We start from the raw sequence: 20,250 nt of genomic DNA on the forward strand, positions 1-20,250 counted from the left end.
TATAATATAAGTGACAAGGCAATCACTCCACAAAAAAGCTCCTGAGAAAGGCTCTCAATGTCTCAAATTTTTGCTTAATAATCACTGTTAAACTTACGGATAATTTCTGCAGGTAAAACAAGTCAGAGTTTAACTCTGGTTTATTAAAAAGTTTTCAGTTGTACTAAAACTTACTTATATGTACATGTTATTCAAATGCCTAGAAACGTTATTTTGGCATTTTGAATCATATTGCATTCAGATGTCTACAAGACTTATCTTTTGTTTATTAAAACATTTTATCCAGAAGTTAAGTGTACTGTATTCATTTCAGGAGTTATATTCAGGAAGAACGTTTAATTTGAACTATGTTTAGAACTGCAACAGATTGTGTGAATTAAGTAATTTTAAAACTAAAACTTATGATAGTTTCCTACCACATAATGATTACAGATTACAGCCATCCTGGGGGTGCTAAGATAACAACACATGTCTGTTTTTTGAGCTCGAGTTGTTCCTTTTTACAAGGGTTACCTGGGCACTATAGAATTTGGACAGTTAGGGGAAATTATTCATTGCTATTTTATTTGCAATATTAATATGCTTTAAAGGATTACTACACGGTTATTACTCCTATAAGCATTATTAAATTCTTCAGACTCTTTAACTATCTTCTAAGTGTGAGTTAGACGTTTTTAGGATAAATTCGGTCTTAGATAGCTATGATGCCATTTATTTAAGAAAGTGTTGTAGTAGACATTTGAGTTTTTTTATTCTGCTTCTGGAATTCTTGGTCAGTTGAGAGGTAGGAGAGATCCCAGAGAAAAATTACAGTATTCCTATTAATTTAGACAATTAGAGGCTCAAGTAGTTAATTTGAATTTTAAGAGATGTGACCTCCCAAGCAGTCATATCCAGTTATAAATGTATAAAACCAAATAATGGTTTTAAAATATGTAGATTAAAAACAATCAGACAGGAAGGAAGGGGATAGGGCACAACCATTAAAAGAATGACATAGGATACTACAAAAACTGGTTAGACCCAACTAGGCCCAAGGTGGCGGAGTATTTGACTTCCGGTAGACCTTGAACCTCATTGTAATACATTAGCTAAAGGACACACCCACCAGCACCATGACAGGTGTCATGACAGTTCCGAGGCCGACCATAAAAGGCCAAAAAGTGGGCTGTGGCCCAATTCCTGGAAATCCCTGCTCCTTCCCCAAAATAGTTAGAATATTCCTCCCATTCATTAGCCTGTGAAATTACCTAGCCCATAAAAACTAACCGCCTCCACACCTTGGGGCACTCTCACTTTCTGAGATGGTCTGCATTCTGCCTATGGAATGTGTATCTCTCTAAATAAACTTGCTTTCACTTTGGCTCTTGAATGTTTTCCTGTGCAAAAGACCCTCAGTTGGCGGCCCATCCCAGGAACTTGCTTGAGACCTGGGACATGACCTTTCTCTCCCTCCCTCTTCTCCTGCAACAATGGCAAGAGAAATATTAGTAGAAAGTCAAGTGCTGAGGAAAAAGAAAATAATTATTTGATCACGATGTTTTACATAATTGCTAGAACCTCAAATTTAGGTCTAGGATTCCTGTCAGCCAGACTAAAGAATAAAAACAGAGTAAATTACAAAAAGCAATATAAATCAGCTCTTCAGTAGAAAGAAAGATTTTTCCTTACATTAAAATTTTAAAACATTTTTATTGATAAATATAACATGTATACAGGAAAGTAAACAAAATGACATGTTCAGCTCAATAAATTATCACAAAACCAGCAACTAAAACAAGACAATGAACAAAACCAACACATCAGATACTTCCCCTTCCTCTTGGCTTCTAATCATTGCCTCTTCTCCCTTCCCCAAAGTAACCATTATCCTGACTTTTATGTTAATCACTTTCTTGATTGTTCTTTATAACTTTGTCACTTAAGCTTACATCCCTATACAATATAGTTTAATCTTGCCTATTGGAATTTATGTAAATGGAGTTATATAGTATGCTTGCAGAGGAAGGAGTAGGGGAGTCTGGCTTCTTTTGCTCAAGTTTGTTTATGAGATTTTTTTCCTTGTTGTTGAAGGGAGCTGTAGTTTTTCATTTTCATTACTATGTAGCATTTTGTTGAGCAAATATAGCTCAATATATTTACCCACTCTACTGCTGAAGGGTATTGGGTTGGCTTCCAGTTTAGGGTAATTTTGAATTTACCTGCTAAAACCATTTTTATAAAATGTATCTTGATGCACAAGTCCATGAATTTCCATTGGTTATAGCCCTAGGAATGGAACTGCTAGATCAAAACCCGTTTTCCAAATTGTTGGACCAAGTCATACCCTCACCAGCAGTTCCGTGACAGTTCCCATTGATTGGGGCCTCTGGCTCTGTGTTAGCTGTGGCTGTGCTTTCATCACTGTTTTACTTACTTGATACCCACCCCTATTGTCAGTCTTCTTAATTTTAGCTATTCTGATGGGTGTAAAAGAGTATCATATTGTGGTTTTAATTTTCATTTTCCTCGTTACAAATGAGGTTGAGCAAGTTTTGAGCAAACAAACTTTAGACAAGTTTGTTGATCACTTTGATTTTCTTTTGCAGAGACTGCTAAAGCATTATATCTGACCCATTTTTCTTAACAGTGGTCAACCATTTCCTTAGTGATTTACATCTGTTCTTCATATATTTTATATATGGGCCCTTAATTTTGCATATTGTAAATATCTTCTCCCAATTTGTGCCTTGCCTTTCATTCTCTTTAATGTCTTTGGACAGACAGAAGTTCCTAAGTTATGAATTTAATGTAGTCACATTTATAATTATTTTCTTTATAGTTGGTGACTTTTTGTTCCATTTAAAATTCATTTTCTGTAATGAAGACAATTTATGCCACACTGTCTTAACTAACTGGTAGAGATCCAACTTTATTGTTTTTCAGGAGATCTTCAAGAGTTCCTTGGATATTTTTAGCCTTTTGCATTTCCATGTTTATTTTAAAATAAACTTGCCATATTACACACATAGATACACACACCTACTGCCATTTTGAATGGATTTGCATTGAATCTATAGATAAATTTGGGAAGAACATCATAACAATATTGAGTCTTGCAACCTATGAACATAGTATAATTCTCCATTTATTAGGTCTTCAATTTCTTTCAAAAATATTTCATAATTCTCTCTGTAGGGGTGTTGCAATCTGGTTAAATCTATTCCTAGTTAATTGATACCTTGTATGCTACTATAAATCATATTTTTTTAAAAAGTCAATGTTACATTATTAATCTATTGAAACATGATTGATCTTCGAATATTGACTTCATATCGGCAACTCTGTTAATTTATGAATTTAATAACTTTTCCTACATGTTTTGATTTTCTATGCACATATCCTCCATGAAAGAAGTTTCATGCCTTCCTTCCTAATCTATACCTTGTATTTCCTCTTCCTCGAAATATTAAACCCCACAAGAACCTGAATCCGAGTAAACTCAATACAAAGATGCCAGTGGATTCTTTCCACGTCGCAGGCTCTCATTCTCAGCTATGGTGGCCAGACGGCTGTCCCTTACAACCAGTTCCTATCCTGACGAATCCGAGCAGAGCACAGCAGGCTCGCGATGCGGGCTGCCGAAGCGCCCGCTCGCACCCTGGCCGCCCCGCCCCTCGTCCGGACGCAGCCAATCAGAACCCGCCTCTTACGAGCGTCCCACCGGCCAAAATGGCGGCGGCCGTTGGTGAGGGGTCTCGCTTGTAGTTCCGTTGCTCTACTCCTCCCGTTGCAAAATGTGAAAGGAGAAGCGGCTGGTGGAGGGCGTCCTACGCAATGAGTCGGCGAAGGAAATATGGGGACAGCCCTGGCCTGAAGAACACGCCGCGCAAAGCGGCGGCGACTGAGGAATGCAGCTCGGTGGTCGAAACGGGGAAGAGGCGGCTGAGGTCGGCCCGCGGTTCAGGGCCCTGTGGGGCTGGAGAGAGGCCTCCCCGGCCCCTGCCGCAGCAAGAGCAGCCTCCAGTAGCCGCTTCGTGCAGTAAAAGTAACCCCGAGGGTGAGACGTGGGCAGGGGGGCCTCCCTGGGCTTCGGCGCCACAGCTTCAGAAGCCAGCTCGTGACCGGGAAACCCCGGGTGCAGGTGGGAGTGGAGTCTGAAGTTGTGTTTTCTTTCCCTGGGCTTCTCCCTTGTGAGTCCAAAATTAACACGACACCACTCCCCCAGGGCTTTCATCCCCGAGTGTGAGCACTGCCCCGTTAGGCGTGACAACCCACTCGTCGCCCCTGCCACAGGAATAGATTGTGGGGTTTACCTGTTGGAGGGAGGAAGGCTAATTTGTAGGCTGCTCCTCCAGGCATCAATAGTGGCAGCGGGAGGAGAAATAATATCTTGTGCCTTCTGCTTATTCCTACGGGAATTATTTCCCCTTAAACTTTTTGCCCTGATCTGACTTAGAGAAGGGGCCGTGTGGAATATATAGCTGTCTTTATCCTCAAAGCCTTGGTGATGTCTCAACTCGTTATAAATAAACCGGAAGTTCCTTTGTATAATGTCCCTCATAGTAGGAAACCCAGGGCCCCTGAGTATTTCATTCTGATCACTTTTTGGTGTTCAATTTTTTCTGATAAATCCTGGTAGGAATTGAAACTCATATCAGAGCTCTTTCCTAGAGCATGTTCTTAAAATAAGCTTTTCTTAACCTTACTTGTTTTTAGTTTGACAAAGCAATTGCAGAATAAACAAAAACAAAAAGTGATACTAGACAAAACTTAACCAAGAAATGGCTCACTAAAGCTTTTTGAAGTAATTAGTGTAAGTTGGATAGAGTTGGCAAAAGGAAGCTAAACATAGACTTTTTCTGAAGTTTCTGTTGAAATGTTTTTGATTTTTGAAATGTATCTGTAAATTACAGGTGGTTCCCAAAACTTCCTAGTTCCAGGGGTAATGAATGGAATGACTAGGTTATACAGTATTGTACATTTATAGAGCTATTAGATTGTCTTAAAATACTTGCTATTTACAATGTCAAACTTACGAAGTACTACAGGGATTTTATGTGAAACATTTCAATTGTGGCTAAAGTAATATAATCATCTTTGGGAAAGAAATTTATTATTGGACTCTAAAAAAAACTTAGTCTAAGCTGGTATTTAACATTGGGATATTATGAAGTAAAGTAATGCTTTAAAATGCAACAATTGTTATTTTAATCTTTTTTAATGTAGAAATGTATGAAACACCGAAGAGAATGCTGCAAATGGATTTATTGTCATCTACCTTCAGTTCTCCTAATGATCCAGATGGACAGAATGATATCTTTTGGGATCAGAATTCTCCAATGACAAAACAGTTAGGTAAGTTGTTAAAACATTTTTATCTGGGTGAATATTTGATTAATGATTAGGATTTAACTGTAAAATTTCAGTCGGGTATCCACATCAGGAACTTTTATACAGCAATTGTTTTTCGAGAATATTAAGTGATCAGGTTGCTGTGATATGCGTGTAGTGTCAGAATGTGTAGTGATCTAAGCCATGCTAATTAAAATTGTGTTCTAAGATGTGACCACTATTTTTAAAAATTAGTTTTTTGTTTTTAATTTATAGAAATGTCTTTGTTTCTTTAGGTAAAGGAAGAAAAAAGCAGACTTACACCACAGATAGTGATGAAATCTCACATATTGTTAAGCGTATTGCTCCTCAGGTAAATATCAGTATTTTATAGTTTATTTTAAAACAGTGAAAATATGCCACTAAGTTTTTTTTTTATAGTTCATTTATGTGAAAAATATTTCATCTTATTCAATTCTCTTTTCTAAAAACAGAGCAGCAAAGATTATTTTTACCTTTTCTACCACTGAAATGCATGTTTTGAAAAAAGGACCGTAATTTAAAATTGGTAATATATATTTTCCTAAGCATATATATATATACTTTTTTAGAATGATGATTTTTAACTAGAGCTTTGTGTTTATTTTTAATGTTATTTAACAATATATGGTATCATTTTTCAAGTTACTAAAAGAGTAGAATCAGAAAATAAAAGTTTAAACTTCTAAGTTTTTTGTGATGGGTATTTTTTTTTCCTGTCTATAGCACACCTTTTCCTCATTGAAACTGCCTTTCTTAATACTTGTTGGCTTATAATATGATCAAGAAACATAAAAATGGAAAAAACATTGGATTTGGAGTTAGTTCTCAGTCTGCCTCCTATGCTGGATGACCCTAAGCAAGTCACTTAAACTCTCAGAACTTTAGTTCATTCAGCCATTAAAATAGAATTATTACTTGTATTGCTCTCTTTCTTGGATTATTATGGTGACTGAATTGGATAAAAATTCTATGTAAACTACAGAGCACTACAAATGCTAGGTTAAAGTTAATTATGATAGTTAAATTATTTGCTATAACAGAACTGTATTCAAAAATGTCTTCTTTATTTCAGCTCTTGTAATGCTTGAGTGTAAGAGAAGTATAAGTTTAGGTCAACCTCTGTTCTGGACCTCTTTCCTTTATCTTTTTCTTATTTAGCAACATTTAAAACCAGAAAACATCCAATTTTTGCTTAGTGTCTTCTCCATAGGAAGTTTAGTATTTTTCCTTGAAATGCCCTTGGATAGTGACTATATGTTGACCATAAACAATAGATGACACTGGCCCAAACTGTGATTGCAAGGATCACCATCATCCAGGTGGAGGAGACAGGAAAGAAAGTTTTTCTTAGCAACTATAAAACATCCAGAATTACAACTAACACAGTCAAAACAACTCTGTTGCTACTAGCTCTACATTCCATGTTTGGCATGTCATAGAAATGCATTTTACATACAGTTCATTAGTTAAATAGCCTTTATACCATATACTACTTGCTTCATGAGTTAACAATAGAGCTTCATTAATTGTGGGTTTCACATGAAAGAAGCATAATAAAGTGTGTTTGGGCTGGCCAGCCTCAATAGTGATAAAAAGAGAGTTGAGTAAATTATTGGACTCTTTACCTAAGTGGGCTGGAAATAATAGCTCACATAAAGAAATGGCAACAGTATGCAAGTGGTAACTTGTATATAAGAAAAAGTACAGTGAAATTAGTTGCTTTTAAATATTACCATTTTCAACTGAGCACTTTTAAAGTACATAAATCTTTGGTAATATCAAGGTCTTTTTAAGAACTTGTCATTTTCTCAGAATGACATATTCATGTTGTTTATTTTTAGGTGAGTTACCCTCCTCAAATAATTATTTAAGTCACCTTAATAGTTCCAGAGATGACATTTTTTAAAATTTGTACTTTTAATTGGTCAGTCATTTTGCTTTCTTCAGGGATACTTTTTGTACAATGTTGTTCTTTGAAGATGGTGTATATTTTTCCATCATTTTTACAACTCTGCACAGTATACTGTAGGATATGTGCTTAGATACCTTTTACACTACCTGGATTGTAATTATTGTAATTATGTAAGTATTGATGAGGAAATTTTAAAAATATAACATTTACAAATACTATAAAAAATACATAGGACCCATGTATATATATAACTAGATGTATAAAGTTATCGTACTTTTATATTCTAAAAATGGAATGAATTTAAAATTACTTGGTAAATGGACCAAAAAAAAATCCATAATTAAATCATTAAGAATCTTATTTTTCCCCAAATTCAAGATTGTTGAAACAAAAGGGAAAATATGTATTGCGTCTAAAATCAAAATTATTGCTTTCCTTGGGTATTTTGCAAAGCTAAAATCTACTAGGTTCAACTGGACATCTAAGAAAACTGCTTGTTGATTGAGGATTTTGAAGTACCAAGTTGTAGGTATCTTTTCACCTAACTTTCTAGTGAATAAACATGAACTGGCATCTTTATGCTCAGCATTTTGCTAGATGCTGAACTATCAGGAATAGTCCTTGCCTTCAAGTAATCTATAATCTAGTGATAAGATTATTTTAATTTGTGTGATAGTTGCTTGTTTATGCTCATTCTAGGTACTATAAAAATAGAGTAGAAAATGATTAACTTGTTTAATTTATTGGTTTGGTTTGTAACTAATACACAAATTTATTCTCTAATTTTATGCATGATCAAGTGACTGAAGGGTATAGCAGAAAGATCCAGGACTAAAATGGCTTTTTTCTAGCCTTAATACTGGTTAAACTTCTTTACCTGCTTTCTCTACTTACTTTTTGTTCTTATCCCTCATTCACAGCATCAGTTCTAACCTTGCATTTATCTCTAACTTGGTCCTGATTTAATTCTAAGTTGTCTTAATTCTACCTAAGTGTTGTCAGTTAAGGTCAACGTGGATTGTCCCAACTTTAGATAAGCATTATAATGGGGATAGGGAAAATTTGGAGAATCAGGTGATACAGAAAAAACTCCATATGTATCTCTCTTTATTCAAAATTCTAATGATTCCTGCTACATGGTTTATTTCTGATACTAATGTTTATTTTATGAATATCTTATGACAACTGAAATAAGTTGTTCAGTTTTCTTTTGATAAAAACACGTGCTTTTACTATTGAATATGCATTTCCTAATTAATTAAATTCTTAAAAACAAAAGTTTTTTGAAAATAAGGAATTCCCAATTCTGAGTGTTTTCATTCCCAGAAACATAAATAGATCACTTCTTGCAGCTTGTTAGTGCTGTCCTCCATCTTCTCATTGTTTTGGAGTTTGTTTAGTAGCTATCACCTTACCAGAAATTATTGCTTTAAGAAAATAATTCAGCATAATTAAAGTGGATTTTTGTTTGGTTGGTTTTGGTACTTTTACACCTCTTTTTTTTCCCCTTCTGCCAAAGGATGAGAAACCAACAACAGACTCCATGCTGGGCGTGTGGATTGGTGCAACTGCTATTCCTTGCACTCCTAGTGTAGCAAAAGGAAAATCAAGAGCAAAACTCAGCTGCACAAAGTAAGTTCAAACTTTGCAGTTTTTCTAACATTCAGTGAAGTAAATATTTTTAATATTCTGTTTTGGTTTTGTGAATATGTCAAAATGGTTATAAATTATTTTCCTAAATTTTGACATGTAAAATTTTGACTTAAAATAATTATAATATCAGTATGTGTTAAAACTTTTGAGTTTTAACATTAAAATATGTTAAATAACAACTGAATATTTATGACTCTTAGCACTTTACTTAGTTGTAATTTTTAAAATGTTTGTTTAATAGGTTAAAATCACAAAATCAGGAGGAGGAACTTATGAAATTGGCTAAGCAATTTGACAAAAATATGGAAGAGCTAGATGTGATTCAAGAGCAAAACAAGAGAAATCATGATCTTATCCAGATGATTTCAGAAGCAGAGACTTTAAATAATTACAGAGATAGTGTACAGACACAGTTGCTACATGATATAGTTCCTGAAATAGATAATGCTATGATAAAGAAGCCAGTGAAAGAAAACAGGATATTTGTAGTAAATGATCAAAATAGCAGTCAGAAGCCATTTGACCAAAATGCTGAAGCAGCCTTTATCGCCATTTTTGATGGTTCTACTCAGAAATGTAGTGGACGGTTAAGCCAAGATCTGTCAGCTGCTTTCTTGAACACCAGTAATACTACCTTCGGAAAGAAAAACGCTTTGAAAGAGGAGAACATCATTACTAATGAAACTCTGGTCACTGAAAAACTGCCAAATAAAACCGAAGGATCACTTTCTCGTCAAGTAGATAATCCTGGAATGACAAAATCGCATGTGACTTCCTGTACTAAGGAACCAGGAGCTTTTAATAAGCACATTGATACATTTACTACCAGTGATTTTGAGGATGATTGGGAAAACTTACTAAATAATGAACCTTTTGTTATGCAAAATATTGAAATGTCTGAACTTTTCCCTGCCCCTGAAACAGCCCAGATTACTGATCAAAAGGAAATTTGTACCTTTAACAGTAAAAATGGTAAAAGTAAGTCAGGAATGAATACAAGTCTAGATACCAGGTTAAGAGATTCAAAAATTTTACAAGATCTTCCTTCAAAGACATGGAACAGTGAATTAACAGATGCTGCAAAATACAGATTTTCACCAAAGCCGAATGATAAACCAAATAAATTATCATCCACTGGAAATAAAATGAAATTGGAGAAATCTTTTAATACAGTTGTTGTTCAAGACAAAATTCAAGACTGTGCAGTTGCATCTAATCTGGCAAAAGTAAATGAAGATACTCATATTAAATTTACTTCTAATGTAAATGCTTCTGAAAAGAAGTCTACTTTGAACCCAGGATGTTCTAATGAACAAAAAAATAAGTCCATTTTTAATCAGTCTTTGAAGGCACCTACTAATGTCGAGCCTTTAGGCTCTGCAACTTTGGGCAATAAAACCAGTGTTTGTAACCCAAATCAGACTAATGCGTCAAAGCTTAGTTCTTTCTTTGATGATTGGAATGATACATCATTTACCAATGAAATTGTTAAAGCCTGTCATCACTTAGAGAATACCTGGGAAGCAGATGATGTAGATGATGATTTATTATACCAAGCATGTGATGATATTGAAAGACTAACTCAGGAACAAGACATTAGAGTGGACAGCAAGACATCAGAAAGTGTACTTGGGATCAATAATAGTTCTAAACATGGAGCCAAAAATGTGTTTACTACACCTAAACAAGGAAGTCAGTTGGTGCAATCAAAGCGTTTGAATCTGAACAGCGTTTCAGTGCAAACATCTTCATTGACAGATAGCTTACAAATAAATAAATCAATGAAGACGGAGAAAAGGGAAATTTGTGGAAATTCTCCGGGGTTTTTAGGTGCCACGACAAATTTGACTATATATTCTAAGAACTCAAATTGTCGGATCAATAATCTGCATGTCTCTTGGAATAACACTGATGTTCCAAAACAAGTGAATAGTTCCAAATCGGTTCTTACAGGAAGTTCAAGTTTGAATGTGAGTTCAGATCATATGAGTACAGAAATTGCTGCTAATAAGAAGAAATTGAGTACTCCACATCTATCGCATAGCACCGTAACAGATGAAGCTCAGAGTGACCTTAACAGAACAGTGAGATTTTCTAAGTACACGTTTATAAAGATGAAAAATTCTCAAATTCTTTCTCAGTTTAATAACAATTGTATAACAGGAAGTATTTCTGGTACCAGAATCACACAGGGTTTGCAGAAAAATAAAACTGTCAACCCATTATGTGGGAATGCTGTTCAACAGCAGTCTTCGGTGAAATTTTCTGAATCTTTGAAACAAACTTCAAAAGGTATGTATGAAATAATTTTCTTTGAAAAGTAACCAAACTAGTTATTTGTTTTATTGAATTTGCATAACATACAAGTTAAAAACTATGATGTTTAACTGGAAGTCTTAAAGTGATTCTTAAAAATAATGCTGGAATATACAGACACTGGGTGATTTATGTTTTTAAAAGACGGCATCGAATTCTTTGCCAACGTTTAATACAGTGACTAGTGTATAGTAGGCACTCGATAAGTATGTGTTGAATGTTTTCTGAATTATTTCCTGGAAAATTTTACTTATAGATTCTTGTATTACTGTGTGAAGATTCCTTGTGTTCACTAAATATCTCATTGTTTTAAAATTTGAATAATCTTACTCCTGTGTTTAGCAGAATATTGAGGTGAACAATATTTGAAGATTTAGAGCATTCTAATTAAATGCCTTTGCTAGAATACCATCTGATATAAAACTGTTAGTTATGATGGTTAGAATTGTTATTTACTTACTCAGTACATCCTGTGATCTTTGATTCTTTCCAGTTCTTCTTTTCCCCAGTTCTCCTTTCTATCAAGTTCCATTGTTTCTACCTCAAAAAATATATCTGAAAACTGTCCACTTTTCTCACTGTCTCCTGCTACCACCCTTATCCAAGCCAACGTTTCCTGACTGGACTACTACAGTTCTTTTACCTGTTCCCTGTCAATTCTAGTCTCCAAACAGCAGAATCATCTTTTAAAACAAGATAAAAAATAAAAACAAATATGGCATTTGTCTGCTTAAAGACAACCTTCAGCCACTGTCCATCATATTTCAAATAAATGCAGACTTTACCCTGTGATCTACAAGGCCCTGGATTATATCTCCTTAACCTTCCTGTCCTCTTTTTTTTGCCTTACCTATTAGGCTTCAGCTACGTCAGCTGTATTTCAGTTCCTCAAACAGAGTAGGTTCTTTTCTAGTTCAGGAGCTTTGACTGCTAGGCCCAGCTAACACTGCTTCCCAGCATGTGACCCCCACCCCTCCTTTGGCTGGTGCTTTTTTTTAAAAAATAAATTTATTTATTTATTTATTTGTGGCTGCGTTGGGTCTTCATTGTTGCACGCGGTCTTTCTCCAGTTGCGGCGAGCAGGGGCTACTTTTTGTTGCGGAGCATGGGCTTCTCATTGTGGTGGCTTCTCTTGTTGCAGAGCATGGGCTCTAGGCACGTGAGCTTCAGTAGTTGTGGTGTGTGGGCTCAGTAGTTGTGGCTTGCGGGCTCTAGAGCGCAGGCTCAGTAGTTGTGGTGCGTGGGCTTAGTTGCTCCGTGGCATGTGGGATCTTCCCGGACCAGGGCTTGAACCCATGTCCCCTGCATTGGCAGGTGGATTCTTAACCACTGCGCCACCAGGGAAGTCCAGTTGGTGCTTTTTTATCCTTAGGTCTCAGTTTCAGTATTGATATTACTATCTCACAGAAGCCTTCCTTCAACAGTCTATAAATGCTTTCCTTGTTATTTTCAGTCATCTCTCTTATTTCGTTCATTTCTTTTCTCACAGTTTGCAATCAAATATTGATAACTGTCTGTCTCATCAGTGAATACCTAGGCCTACCACAGCAGCTGCCAGTTAGATGTTTAATAAATATTTGAATGAACATCATGCAATATAATGTGAAAAGTCTGTCATTCACTGATACTGTAGTAGTTTTTAAAAGGGAATATTTCTGGCATAACTACATGTGCTTCTTAATGCCCAGGGCTCTTCACTAGAAACCTAGTGCCCCCACATGCATACGCCAAATCTGCTGGCTCTTTTCTGTTTATCCTTTAAAACCCAGTGCATTTCTAACCACGCAGAGTGATTAAGATTCGCTTTCTCTGGGTTTCTCCAATACCCAGTGCTAACTTCTGTTACAGCATTTACTATGCTAGCTTGTAATTATAGATTTCCTTAATCAGTCTCCCTCACTTGGGGCTAAACATTAGGATTCTTACCTATTATGTAGATCAATGCTACTATGGTAAGGGAGTTTTTAGTTTCTTTTAACATGATTGTTGTCTGTTTAGATGATGCTTTTGTTGGCATTATTGCTACAACTTTCCTATTTAAGTGATCCTTCCCTTTAAAAAAAATTGTAACAGTAATATGTAGTTTTATAAAAATAAAGAAAACAGTATAGATTAATTTGAAGTAAAAAGGTAAGTCCTCTATTTCTCCTTTCCTCCAACCATTCCTCAGGGAAATTATATAGTATACACTATCTGGCAACTTGGTTTTGCTTTCACTTAATACATTGTAACTATCTTTTCCTGTTAGTACATATAGATTTGCTTTAGTCCTTTGAGTGACTACATAGTATGTCATTATATGGATGTACCATAATTTATTTAACTGTTTCTCTGTTGATGGAGGTTTAGTTTGATTGCAGTTTTTTGCATTATAAACAACAGTACAGTCCTCCAGTGAATATTCTTCTACATAAATTTACACACACTTGTGTGATTGTATGTTAATTACTGAAAATTTATGTAAGGTTCAGAATGTTTTAAATTTTGATGGATATCTCCAAATCGTCCCCGCAATCGCATCAATTTATATTCTTATCAACACTGACAATGAATACTTCTCTACATTGTCACCGAAACTAGATACGTTGAAGCTTTAAAATTGTTGTCAGTCTATAATAGTTTAAACATTTAAGTTTATGTTTAAATAAGTGTAATTAATTGAAGCATGCTTCCAACATGAATTTATTTACTTATAGTTGTAATTCCATTAAAAACTAAATCTCTCTGGAATATTTGAGTTTTTCCAAAACTCCTGTCTCCTGTCTTATCTGCATTTTTTTTTATGGATGGATAATCTGCCTTTCAGTTTACTTTACAATTTTTCTGTTAAGTTTATTGATAGTGCCTGATATTCTAATTAATATTAACGTTGTTGATATTTTCTGTTGTTTCTATTTCCTCTTACTTTGGTATAGCAAGCTGCTCTCCAGGAAATATCTTTGAAACAAAACCCTTCTAACTACCTCATTGCTTTAAGCTAGGTTTGGCTAACTGTGGCCTGTCCAAATCCAGCCTGTATAGCCTGTTTTTGTACAGCCAGCATACTAAGATGAGTTTCACATTTTATTTGTTTATTTATTTTTGGCCGCATTGGTTCTTCATTGCTGCAAGTGGGCTTTCTCTAGTTGTAGTGAGCAGGGGCTACTCTAAGTTGCGGTGCGTGGGCTTCTCATTGCGATTGGCTTCTGTTATTGCAGAGCATGGGCTCTAGACGTGCGGGCTTCAGTAGTTGCAGGACGCAGGCTCAGTAGTTGCGGCACACGGGCTCTAGGGCGCGTGGGCTTCAGTACTTGCGGCGCGTGGGCTCAGTAGTTGGGGCTCGCAGACTCTAGAGCGTAGTCTCAGTAGTTGTGGCGCACGGGCTTAGTTGCTCTGCAGCATATGGGATCTTCCCGGATCAGGGATCGAACCCATGTTCGTTGCATTGGCAAGCGGATTCTTAACCACTGCACCACCAGGGAAGTCCCACTTTCACATTTTAAGTGGTTGAAAAAAATCAAAAGAAGAATAATACTTCATGACTTTTGAAAACTATATGGAATTCATACTTCATTGTCCATAAACAAAGTTTTATTTGAACACAGCCACATCATTTACTTATATGTATTGTCCATTGCTGTTTTCATGCTACAAGGACAGAACTGAACAGTTGCAACAAGAAATCACATGCCTCTTAAAGGTTAACATACTTTCTGGCCTTTTACAGAAGAAAAAAGTTTCCTGACCCCTGCTTTGGGATTAAGATTAAAAAGAGCCACTCTTGCTTTGTACCTCGCAATAGTTTGAGACCTTGCTATGTGTTTTTATTGCAGATTGTGTTGAAGGAAGTGCTGATGGGAGAAATGAATGACTCTTGAAATCAAATTTGCCTAATGAGACTTTATTAATATCACAAAACCAGCTGTAAGGCCAGTTTTAGGGAGCTATGTTCTTTTCTGCCTTCATGGATTATTAACCTATTTTCCTTCCAAATTTATGGTCAACTGAATGTAAATTGTGTGTGTGTATTCTGAGTTTCTTGTGTTTCTCAGCTTTCAGACTAAAATAATAGATAAATTAGTCAAGCAAATTTTAAAGTACATTTTAGTAGTATTCTCTAAGAAAAAATAGGTACAGTCTGTGAGATAATTGATTTAGAAAATAAAAGGCAACAGAATTATCCAGGGAGTTTGAGATATATGTCTCTTACCCTGAACACCTTCTCTCATTTCTGATTATACTGAGGAAGGAAGGGGAGACAGATGATATATTTTGAGTAAATATATACCTTAGTTAACAAGAGAAATATCATAACAACTAAATTCTGAACCTCTGTCTAGATGTCAGTGTAAATAATATTTCTCTGCTGACAGTGCTGCAAATTCTTATTTACTTCTCTGAAAGGTAGATTTTACAACATAAACAGTTTTACCAATACACGGTCACTTAAATATGTATTAGGATGATGGGCTTGATTTTAAAACATTATTTAAATGAGAAAATAGGTTTGCTAATTTTAAAGTTTGATTTTTATAGCATTACATAGATAATCTAATATTTTAGCCCAGAGTGACTTAACTGTGGAATTAATTTTATTAGAACTCAGAATTTTGGTAGAGGCAGAATTGGGTGTGTTATTAAAATAGAACTTTCTCATTTTCATTTATCTAATTTAAAACATTGTTTATTTTATAGTAGGCTTATCTGAAGTATACACTAAAGTGTGTTGCATAAGAATATATCAGAATGATTCATATTTTATATATTAAAAGACATTCATATTGAAAATTTTATTCAGATATCCTGCTTCTTGAAATAGTTTTCCAATGTTTGTAGAAAATATATCTTCCGAATAAAAATGTAATATCTGATAGTGAGTTACATGTTTATTGACATGATAGATTTCACTCTATTACTCCAAAATATTTTTCCTGGATAGCTGAAATGAAAATCTTGGAGTTCTATAGAGGAAAAAAAGTAGGAGTAGGAATATTAACATAGGATATCTTATAGTAAAAATATACTCTTTGAGGTGTTGGTATCTAATTTAATCCATTATATTTTGACTACTTTTCTATTACAATTTATATAACATTTAAAATTCCAATTTGTTTTTAAAATACATTCATTTATTGGTTATATAAATTAGATGTCATTGTTCACAAAAATTATTTGCTGGGTAGTCAAAATGTACAGGTTTTAATCAAATGGATTTTATCTCACTGTGAAAAGAGTGCATCAAACAGATTGATCAGTGCTTGATTTTATTTTGGCCTAGAGCCTCGTACTGTACTGTATCTGTACTTGTAGTCTTATATTTAGTAAAGTATAGTTTAATAACGAAACCAATGTAGCAAATCTGGGTAATAAAAAAGTAAAAATTAAAACTTATTCAGAACAACTATATAGTCTGTAAAGCTAATATCTATATTTGGTTTCGTTTTTAGAGGAAGAAGAGAAAAATAGAAAGTATTCTCCTGAAGAAATTCAGAGAAAAAGACAAGAAGCGCTGGTTCGAAGAATGGCCAAAGCACAGGCATCATCTGTAAAGAAAGACAGCTCCCACTTAACTTGATTTCTTTAATGAAATGTTACTTCGGAGGTAACAAAGACAGTTGATAACTATCTATGATAGGAAATATTTTTTCTTGATTTCTCTATGAGAAATTTAATGCTGAGTTATAAAGCATGGACTTCTACTTTATTTAATAAATCAGTGTTTACAATGGTCAATGAAACCTTTCCTTGGAGATGTATGTGAAAGTAATTGCATGTAAGTTTTGGAAATTCAGGAAAGTTAGCAATTATGTAGTAGAATCATACGGAGGAAACTAGTTTTATTTTTAAATACTGTGATTGCAGAGGATCATCAAAAAATAGATAATCCACTTAATTTTTATTGTAATAAGTCTTTTCCTAATACAAAGCTTCAACTTACTAAGAGAGACTATTTCTTTATAGCTTTATTTTCAATAACTGTTCCTTAAGGTTTTTATACGTTTCTGAATTTTAATTAATACTTCCATATTCTTAGGAACATGCTTGGTAGGAAATAAAGGACTTCATAAGAAAATTACTATTTTCAATTCCTAGTTTGTAATAGATGTGAATTTAAAATTTTCTAAAATGTAATACATTTTGGAAACTTCCCACCATTTTTAGGGAAAATGCTGATTTAAGAAGTTTAGTTTCGAAAGAAGAATGTGGATTAGCTATACAAGTAGTGTACCATCAGTAACATTTAGAACTGTCAGAAACTTTAGATATCATCTGGTCCAGCTTCTTCACTGTATAGGTGAGAAATGAATACTGTTATTCCGAAAGTCAGAAGGCAAGTTGGAGCTGTGCTAGGATTAGAATGATGTCTTTCATTCTAGTGGATACCTAGGCAAATGGTACCATTTGCTTCAGAGTATTAATTAGTACCTAAAATAACTTGTTTGTGGGCGCATTAATTATTTTATAGTATAAAACTTAAAAAAAGTAACTAAAATACATTAAGCGACTGATAATAATGCTTATTGTTTCTTGTATTAAAGAATTAACCATTCCAGGATATAAAAAATGAGAATCTTTTTTCAATTTTCCTATAACTATGTAATTTTCCCTTGATTAATTTACTGACTTTGCTAATTTGTTCTTCTCTGTTACTCTCTTTTTAATTTTTGCTTGTTTGGAATTTGCAAAGCCAGAAGTAAAAATCTTAGCTGAGGGCATAAGGATGGTAAGAATGCTTTATTTATCCCAAATGGCTTTAGGAGACCTGACGAAACTTATAAATGTGAAACACCTATGAGGGTGTTCACCACTATTCAGGTATCTTAGAGCTATGATAGTATCAAAGTAATTAAGTGCATTTTAAAGTATTGCTCTATAGAGATACATAATTTTGAAAATTGTATTTTCATATAAACAGTGGAGTAACACATTCTAGGTAATGTTTATTATTTGCCTAAGAATATATAAAAAAGTATCTAAATAAATATAGGTAGTTTTTCTATGTAAGAAAATGAAGAGCTGAGAATCTATTTGTCTTTTTCTAAACTGGCTTCACTGTGTTCTTACTACTCTTTGGATATCTCTACTTTTGCTTAAGCTCCCCCCTGCCTACCACTTGATTTCTCTAGAATGCCTTTAGCCTATTCTGTCTAATCATTAAGACTCAGCCCAATAAATTTCAGTTGCTGTGACAGTTGTACCCGACCATCCTTACTGGAATTGATTTCTTTTCTCTTATCATTGTGGTACTTATTTCTTATATCTTTTGTTGGACAGTTCTGTAATGCCTTATATGTTATTCAGTTGTATATGTATTCTAGTATTATTTCTAAAAGTTCTTTGTTTGAATCTCTTCCATAATTTTGTCATATTCTCAATACAGCCTATGCTACTATTTACTTAACAGTTTTCTTTAAAGTGACCCCTTTTCTCTTTAAAGGCTGACTTATAGTACTTAGGGATGGGGGTGGAAGAGTGGCCCAGCAAATCTGAGCCTGAACATGCTCTTCACAGTTGCCTTTTCTATCCTGATTCCTCTTCTTTTTTTTTTTTTTTTTTAGATTCTCAGAATTTATTCATAACTGAAAGTATGTACCTTTTGACCAACATTGGTGGGTTGATTTTAATTGACACCTAGGACAACAAGTTGTTCTAATTGAGAATTCCCACGGCAAGGACAGTGAGCTAGCATTTGTTCGGAAAGACCTCACTCTGGTTGTTCATCTATATTATCTCTGATCAACACTTGAGGCTTTGCTGATTTGTATAATGAACATTTAAAATGTCTTTTCAGTTGCAAAATTAGTGCTTGTTATTAGCTTGTGAATGTTAAAAATGGGCTTTCAATGGTCAGATTATTGGGGTTCAGGATATATACACCAACTGAACTATTTAGGGAAATCACTGCACTGGCATGGATTAAACTGCAGCCAGCCTATCCTGAGGGATGGCTCAGACAGACATGTATTTGCGCCTCTGTGTCATAGAGAGTACATATCCTTAATGTCATTAGATAATGCCAAGCTGTTTCCTATAAATGTGCACCTTTTACAGTTCCATCACACTTTAAAATGCTTGACAATCTGTTGGCTGTGTACTAACGTCTTATTGTGGTTTTAATTGGCAATTTCCCTACTACTAGTAAGATAGAGTCCTTTTTCATATGTTTGTATACCATCTGAATTTCCTCAATTATGAGTTGCTTGTATAGACCCTTTTCTGTTGGGTTGCCCGTTTTTGTTTTGTTTTTTTTTTTTTTTCACACACACATGCTGTATTTTTACAAGAGATAAATAAACTGACACCAAGCATTGTAAATGGATAACCACAACAAAAGTAACAATGATTGCAATTACCAAACACTAAACACACTCATACTATGTCATAATATTGACATTCAGTCCAGTAATCCTCCACTGTAACAGCTCCTTTACTTTGCAGTGAAAATTGATTTGTATATTTTTTGCCTCTGAGTCCTTGTGGAATTTTTTTTTTTTTTTTTTTTTTTTTTTTATTCAAACAGAAAGTCACAAAAATTATAATCATCCTCATCAGGTCACTCAGTCCCATGTAATTAATTTTTTTTCCTCTTAATCTTTTGTTAGCACTTTTATGAATTCATCAGTTTTCCATTAGAGTTCTGAAAATGCTTATTCATTCAGTTCAGCAGTATAATCAGTTACCAGAAACCTGTACTTGTCAGAGTCTTTTCCATGAATTCCTTGAAGATGAAACTCTTTTATAGGAACATTTTTGCGAAAACATCAGAGTACACCCAGAACTGTCTGTAAATGACAAAAGACTTAAAAATGACCATGGTTAAAGTTTTGATGCAAGTTCATAATAATGCAATTGACAAGGAAATATAGTTATTTCTGAGATATACATTTTAAAGTAATAACTAGAATTATGACTTATAACACTATACCAGAACATATAAGATTTTTAGAAATTTCATGTAATGTCTGAAACATTTATATTAACATATTTCCATACAAATAACCCAAAGAAAGTTTAGTATTAGTTGTTTTTTTTGT

General features: G+C 34.4%; 1 protein-coding gene across 3 annotated transcripts; it reads left to right on the forward strand.

Moving 5' to 3' along the window:
- The first annotated feature begins 3,717 nt into the window (after nt 1–3,717).
- On the forward strand, nt 3,718–18,817 carry ETAA1 (ETAA1 activator of ATR kinase). 3 transcript variants are annotated; one of them, XM_061211155.1, is made up of 7 exons: nt 3,718–4,123; nt 5,209–5,337; nt 5,610–5,686; nt 8,787–8,899; nt 9,162–11,212; nt 16,663–16,817; nt 18,775–18,817. In XM_061211155.1, exons 1-6 carry the CDS (start codon nt 3,817–3,819, stop codon nt 16,788–16,790), a joined length of 2,805 nt encoding a protein of 934 aa, XP_061067138.1. In that variant the 5' UTR covers nt 3,718–3,816; the 3' UTR covers nt 16,791–16,817; nt 18,775–18,817. The 3 variants fall into 3 exon arrangements, with proteins under 3 accessions (XP_061067138.1, XP_061067137.1, XP_061067139.1); XM_061211154.1 differs by lacking the exon at nt 18,775–18,817 and having other exon boundaries at nt 16,663–17,148; XM_061211156.1 differs by lacking the exon at nt 18,775–18,817 and having other exon boundaries at nt 3,718–4,039; nt 16,663–17,148.
- Nucleotides 18,818–20,250: the final 1,433 nt, after the last annotated feature.

Source organism: Eubalaena glacialis, chromosome 14 (assembly GCF_028564815.1).
Source record: "Eubalaena glacialis isolate mEubGla1 chromosome 14, mEubGla1.1.hap2.+ XY, whole genome shotgun sequence".
In the NCBI taxonomy this organism is placed as follows: domain Eukaryota; kingdom Metazoa; phylum Chordata; class Mammalia; order Artiodactyla; family Balaenidae; genus Eubalaena; species Eubalaena glacialis.